The following is a 7,362-nucleotide window of genomic DNA, read 5'->3' on the forward strand; positions in this document are numbered from 1 at the left end:
GCGAAATTCTTTTACCGGGGAACAAACCATCGGATCCATATTAATCGTTGAAGCTGCTTTCAAAGAACCTTGGCTGAATGAAGTTACGATCTTTTTGTTGAGACAAAGTTTCATTAGGAGTGATCAGGAGGAATGTAGCTAATTGAGGGACTATTAGCTCGAGCAATAAGCGTTGCTCTGGTCGAGAGGCTACAATGATAAGCCATTGTTACAGAAACTAGAGCTCCTCTACCAGAAGTGCAAAACATACAAATTTGTTGAAAAAGAGTTTGTTTGCTATTTGTTGACCTAGTCTTTTGGGAACTTGTTGTGTTCAACAAGTTAGCTTTTTTCATTTACCTAGTCTGTAGGTGTTAGTTTTGCCACGTTGTGTAGTGCCTATTTTCTTGCTTTTATTCGTTATGTATAAGCCTATATAAAGACAGTTCTTTTGTTGAATAAACATAGAGACAATAACTTTCTCCTATTTACTTTTGTTCTTTAGTTTTTATTAAAAGCATGTCCTCTTTTACTTGTTTTAGCAGAAACACTACCTTTTCTCTTCTTTATTTGTAACATTGGTATCAGAGCCTGGTAGAGAGAAAGAGAGTGAGAAAAGTAAAGTTGAGAGTGCCAAACAAAACAAAAAAGAGAGTGTGTGGGATAGAGTTGTAACAGCAGCAGCTTCATTTCTATTTCACCTAGTTTCTTGTTTTTGCAGCAGCAGCAGTAGAAGAGAACGATGGCCTCTGAAACTTTTATGCAGCCAGCCATTCCACGTTTCGATGGTCACTATGACTATTGGAGCATGCTAATGGAGAATTTTTTTAGATCAAAGGAGTATTGGCATATTGTTGAAGTTGGAGTAGCAGAACCAGTAGCAGGCACCATACTAATGGTCCAGCAGAGAACTAATTTGGAAGGGAAAAAGTTGAAGGATCTCAAGGCAAAGAACTATCTCTTTCAAGCGATTGATTCGTTTAATCTTGGAAACCATTCTTTGCAAGGACACCTCTAAGCATATTTGGGACTCCATGAAGAAGAAATTTATGGGGACAGAAAGAGCAAAGCGAGTTCACCTTCAAGCACTTCGTGCTGAATTTGAAGCTCTCCGAATGAAGACAGGTGAATCAGTTTCAGAATACATTTCGAGGACGATGACAATCACGAACAAGAGGCAAATTAATGGAGAAAAGCTCGAGGATGTCACCATAGTTAAAAAGATTCTTCGATTCCTGACAGCAAAATTTAACTATGTTGTTTGTGTGATTGAAGAATCAAATGACATTGACACACTCTCCATTGATGAGCGACAAAGCTCCCTACTTGTCCATGAGCAGAAAATTGTCTAGCAGGATAGGGACGAACAAGGCTTACAAGCTGCAATACATCCCAAAGGTTCAAGTCCTAGTAGAGGTAAATGGAAGGACAAAAATGATCATGCTACTGATTCAAAAGGGAAATGGAAAAGCCATGACAACAACTACTCAAATGGCTATAAATCGAATTCTGTAAACAAGTCGAAAGTTGAGTGTTTTCGATGTCATAGGTATGACCATTATAAGTTTGAGTGTCGAACTAATTTGAATAAGCAATGTGGAGAAAGATCTAATTTTGCAGAGAAAGAAGAAGTTGTTTCCCTCTTGATGGCGTGTCATGCGAATCAAGGCACCCACCAAAACTTGTGGTATATAGATATTGGCTACAGCAATCATATGTGTGGGGACAAGTCAGCGCTCTCAGACTTGGATGAAACATTTTGCAACGCTGTAACTTTTGGCGACAACTCTAAAGTTTCTATCATAGGCAAAGGAAGTGTACGAATTCACTCCAAAGAAAAATATGATCAGATTATTTCTAATGTCTTTTTTGTTCCAAATTTAAAAACCAACTTGCTTAGTGCTGGTCAGCTTCAAGAGAAGAGATACGAGATTTTTATTTAAGATGGAGTTTGTCGCATCCAAGATGAGAAATTAGACTTAATTGCTCAAGTCAACATGACTACAAATCGAATGTTCCCACTGTATCTAGACAACACTACTCAGAATTGTTTCTCTGCAAAATTGATGGATGAGGGATGGTTGTGGCATTTTCGCTATGGACATCTGAATTTTGGTGGTCTAAAGACACTACAACAGAAGAACATAGTGACTAGACTTCCACAAATTCAGACTCCTTCTCAAATTTGTGAAGAATGTGTTGTTGGTAAACATCATCGAGATCATTTTCCTAAAGGAAAATCATGGAAAGTGAAGAAGGTGTTGGAGCTAGTTCACTCTGATATAAGCGGACCCATTAATCCAACATCGAATGGTGGTAAACGTTACTTTATAACACTCATTGATGATTATAGTTGGAAAACTTGGGTTTATTTTTTGCAGGAGAAATCTGAAGCTTTTTCAACTTTCAAAAGCTTTAAGATGCTGGTCGAAAAAGAAGCAGGCAAATCTATTAAGATTTTTCGTAGCGATCGTGGTGGAGAATACACCTCACACGAACTTGTAAATTTTTGTGAGAACCATGGTATTCAAAAGCAACTTACCGCAGCATATTCGCCAGAGCAAAATGGCATTTCAGAGAGGAAGAACCGTACAATTCTAAACATGGTGCGGACTATTCTGTCAAAAGGTCATATCCCAAGAAGTTTTTGGCCTGAAGCAGTCATCTGGAGCATTCACATTTTGAATAGAAGTCCCACTCTAGATGTTCAAAACATGACACCTAAAGAGGCATGGAATGGACGCAAACCAGGTGTCAACCACTTCAGAATCTTTGGTTGCATACCATATGCTCATATTCCAGATCAAAAGAAGAAAAAGCTTGATGACAAGGGAGAAAAATGCATTTTTCTTGGTGTTAGTGAGATGTCAAAAGCATACAAATTGTACAATCTTATCATCAAGAATATTGTCATTAGTCGTGACGTAATTTTTTATGAAGAAAGATTCTGGAAATGGGATGAAAACACTACCAAACAACAAATACAAGCTGATTTTGATGGTGAAAATGAAGAAGAAAGGCAGCAACCCTTACAACAACAAATTCCTGCAATTTATGTACCTGAAATTTCACCAAATGAAGCTCCAACTTCAGCTGAAACTTCACCACTAGTAGTAGAATCTGATGAACATGTTGATGCAGCAGCAAGTTCGTGTTCCCAGCGTGTTAGAAAGAGGCCAGTATGGATGCAAGATTATGAGGTAATTGGGATTGATCAATCTAAGGATCCATTTACTCATTTTGCTCTATTTTCAGATTGTGATCCTACAATTTTTGAAGATCCGTCAAAGAATCGAAATGAAAGAAGGCAATGGATGATGAAATTATTGCCATTGAAAAGAACAACACATGGGAGCTGACTGAACTTCCTAAAGGGCACAAGACTATAGGTGTCAAGTGGGTTTACAAAACAAAGTTGAAGGAGAATGGAGAAGTTGACAAGTACAAGGCGCGCTTGGTGGCCAAGGGCTATAAACAAAAATTTGGTGTTGATTACAAAGAAGTGTTTGCTCCTATTGCAAAGCATGACACAATCAGATTGGTGATTGCATTGGCAGCTCAAAACTCATGGCCTATTTTTCAGTTGGATGTGAAATCTGCATTTCTACAAGGAGACTTACAAGAACAGGTATTTGTTGATCAACCTCCTGGTTATGTGAAGCTAGGTAATGAAATTAAGGTGTATAAGTTGAAACAAGCACTATATGGGCTAAAACAAGCTCTAAGAGCTTGGTATAGCCGTATAGATGCTTATTTTTTTTAAGGAAGGTTTTAGAAGATATCCATATGAGCATACTCTTTTTATTTAAATTGAAGATGGATGAAGTATGTTTTTTGTATGCTTATATGTAGATGATTTAATTTACACTGGAAATGATAGGGCCATGTTTGAAAATTTTAAAAAGTCCATGATGAGTGAATTTGAAATGTCTGATCTTGGAATGCTGCATTATTTTCTTGGCATTGAAGTTGTTCAATCAGCTATTGGAATTTTTATTTCTCAAAAGAAGTATGTGCGAGAAATTTTAGATAGGTTTCGGATGAAGAATTGCAATTAGGTGAATACACCAATTGAGTTTAGTTTGAAGCTAAATAAAGATCATAAAGGAATGGAGGTTGATGGAACTCTTTACAAGTAGATTGTGGGAAGTTTAATGTATTTAACAGCACAAGGCCAGATATAATGTATTCAGTGAGTCTTATCAGCAGATACATGGAGAATCCAACAGAGATGCATTTGCTAGCTGCCAAAAGGATACTACGGTACTTGCAAGGTACTAAGGAATTTGGGTTGTTCTACAAGAAGGGAGAGAAGTCAGACTTGATTGGTTTTACTGACAGCGATTATGCAGGGGATCAAGATGATAGAAAAAGTACTTCAAGCTATGTTTTTATCCTTGGTTCAGGGGTTATTTCATAGTCATCAAATAAATATTCAATCGTCACTCTATCAACTACTGAAGCTGAGTTCGTTGCTGCCAGTTCATGCACATGTCAAGCCATATGGTTAAAGAGAATTCTTGAAGAGCTACATTTCAAGGGACAAAGGCCTACTGCAATTTTTTATGACAACACTTCAGCAATCAAACTCTCCAAAAATTCTATTATACATGGGAGAAGTAAGCACATAGATGTGAAGTTTCACTTCCTAAGAGATCTTACAAAGGCTGGAACCATTGAGCTCCTCTACTGTAGAAGTGAAGATCAACTTGCAGATATATTTACAAAGCCTCTCAAATTTCCTTCGTTTCTGAAGTTAAGAGAATTGTTGGGTGTTTGTGTGCTGGATATTTGAGGGACTTCGGAGTTTTATTTTGTTTTGTTTTTGAATTGTGTATTAAACTGAATGTTTGAACATCAGTTTAAGAAGGGATTGTTGAAAAAGAGTTTGTTTGCTAGTTGTTGACCTAGTCTTTTGCGAACTTGTTGTGTTCAGCAAGTTAGCTTTTTTCATTTACCTAGTTTGTAGGTGTTAGTTTTGGCACGTCGTGTAGTGCCTATTTTCTAGTGTTAGTTTTGGCATGTTGTGTAGTGCCTATTTTCTTACTTTTATTCACTATGTATAAGCCTATATAAAGACAGTTTTTTTGTTGAATAAACATAGAGACAATTACTTTCTCCTATTTACTTTTTTCCTTTAGTTTTTATTAAAAGCTTGTCCTCTTTTACTTGTTTCAGCAGAAACACTATTTTTTCTCTTCTTTATTTGTAACAAAATTAAACATATAAATCAAATAACATTAACATCAAAATGAGAAAAGTAAAAGTAAAATCATTAACAAGTGTTATTCTACATCACAAATAATCAATCATAAACGATTAAAAGAGCTCCTAGTCTTTAAACCCTAAACACCAATTACAATTGAAAAAATAAATTATGAAGCCTCAAAATCAACCAAAAAATAATAAAATTATTAGCTTTATAATTTGGAGAACAAACAAAAAGAAGAAAAACAAATTCAGGTTTAGTTGAAATAATAATCAGAAAATTAAAAGATTTTGATTTTGATAGATTTCTAAAGTTGAAACATTTAAAATTGCAAACACTTACACAAGAAATGCATTTCTATCCGTTTCTGTGTAGACACGAAACGAGTGCTTCTCCACAATGTACTCCGTAGTTTTCTCAAAAATCATATGGTAAAAAGCACAAACCATATATCTGTCTGGAAAAAAAATGAAGCACATGGAGCGCCTTCTGATAAATAAACGAGTACATGAACAACAAAACAAGAATAAAAAATTTGGTACTTTCTCAAAGTTCAGCAAAAAGAAACCTGATGGAGAAGAAGAAGAAGACTAAAACCTACGTTTACATTTTGAGGGAGAGAGGAAGATGAACAGGTTTGTAGTGTGCAAAGGCTCCTTCCCTCCAGTACAAGTAACCACTACAGTGTCAGCGCTGGGCTTTGAGCCAATAAAATTTAACTTTTGTGAAAGATGAAGGATTTGATGGAGACTAGAGCCAAACAGAAACTCTCCAATGAACAACAATATTTATTAGAATAATATGAAGTAATGTGTAACACAAGGCTTTATTAATTCACCACATAATATTTTTTCTTAATAAAAAAATTAGTCAGCAGATGAAACATCACTATGTGTGGATCCTTATTACTGAACTCCTGGTCTTCTCTGTACGGCCTGCAATAGAAATCGGATTTAAATTACAACCTAGCCATGATACTTCCCGTGCGTTTGATTCAGGAAATATTGTATTACGGAAGAATATTGTATTACTGAAAAGATAGATTATCAGAGAATCTTTAGAGAAATATGTTTGGTTGATTAAAATAAATTGATGGGTATGTTATAATAATATGTTTGGTTGGGAGGATAAATGAGTGTGTATGTTATATAGATTACTAAATTGTCTTCCTTTTTAAATAATAATATAATATTATTTTTATTATATTTTATCCTATTATTTTTTAAATTATTTCTTTTAACCTTTTATATTTAAAATTTTACTAAAACAACCCAATCATATAAAACTTTAATTTGTAATAAAATCATCCCCATCCACCCCAAGCCACTGTCGACAACCAGTCACCATCGTCGATAGCCGTCGTAATGGTGCACGATGGGCCGAAACTTTTAACCCCCTAATCCATTAAAAAATTAAAAAAGAAAATCAGAAAAAAGAAAAGACGTTAATTTATTAAAATTGTTTATTAATGTCACTCACACTTTTTTTTTTTGTTTGCCTTGGTTGGTCACATATTAACTAATGTAGTAAAGTATTATTATTTGGTAGTCAACAAGTAACCGTACATAATCTGGTGGAGTTTATATTAAAAATCGGATCTTACCTAGAAAGCACGTCAGTTCTTGACATTAATGTGTTTAGTTAGGATCTTGTAACTTCTTCAAGACATTGGTGCTTGAAAAGTCTCCGATTCCAATTTTGTTGTTTGTTGAAAAATTCGTACACATAAATTTTCTGCAACTTGCCCCTTGGACATGTAGAAAATAAATACGCTTATTCTTTCAGTAGGAAAATGATGTTATGTTAAACAATGGAAATCTAATTCTTTACAAAGTATGACGTTTAATTAAATGCTATAACGTAGTTAACAGTCTAGTTAAGGTCTTTGTCTAATAGGGTTAAAATTATCTTCTTATCGGTGGTTATGTTTTTACAATAAATTTTCATCATTGATCTCCCTTCCTACACACAAAATTTCTACAATTTTGTTGTTTGTTGAGAAATTCTATGCATAAAATTTCTACAAGTTACCCCTTGATTATCTGGAAAATAAATATGTCTATCTTCCACTAAGAAAATATGTTATAACGTAGTTGACACCTCAGTCAAGGTCTTTGTCTAATAGGGTTAAGATTATCCTCTTATGGGTGGTTCTGCTTTTACAACAATTTTTC

The 7,362-nt window shown here is 34.9% G+C and overlaps 1 protein-coding gene across 1 annotated transcript; it reads left to right on the plus strand.

The window, feature by feature from the left end:
* The first annotated feature begins 1,013 nt into the window (after positions 1-1,013).
* LOC116139403 lies at positions 1,014-1,922 on the plus strand. Its single transcript, XM_031425081.1, has 2 exons — positions 1,014-1,238; positions 1,335-1,922. Exons 1-2 carry the CDS (start codon positions 1,014-1,016, stop codon positions 1,920-1,922), a joined length of 813 nt encoding a protein of 270 aa, XP_031280941.1.
* The last annotated feature ends 5,440 nt before the right edge of the window (positions 1,923-7,362 follow it).

The sequence above is a fragment of the Pistacia vera genome, unplaced genomic scaffold, assembly GCF_008641045.1.
Source record: "Pistacia vera cultivar Batoury unplaced genomic scaffold, PisVer_v2 Contig350, whole genome shotgun sequence".
Classification (NCBI taxonomy): domain Eukaryota; kingdom Viridiplantae; phylum Streptophyta; class Magnoliopsida; order Sapindales; family Anacardiaceae; genus Pistacia; species Pistacia vera.

Excerpts from the sequence above, each read along its gene's own strand:
- LOC116139403 (XM_031425081.1), top strand. The coding sequence starts at position 1,014 with ATGAAGAAGAAATTTATGGGGACAGAAAGAGCAAAGCGAGTTCACCTT. Across the intron at positions 1,239-1,334 it reads CAGCAAAATTTAACTATGTT|GATAGGGACGAACAAGGCTT; the intron begins GTTTGTGTGATT and ends ATTGTCTAGCAG.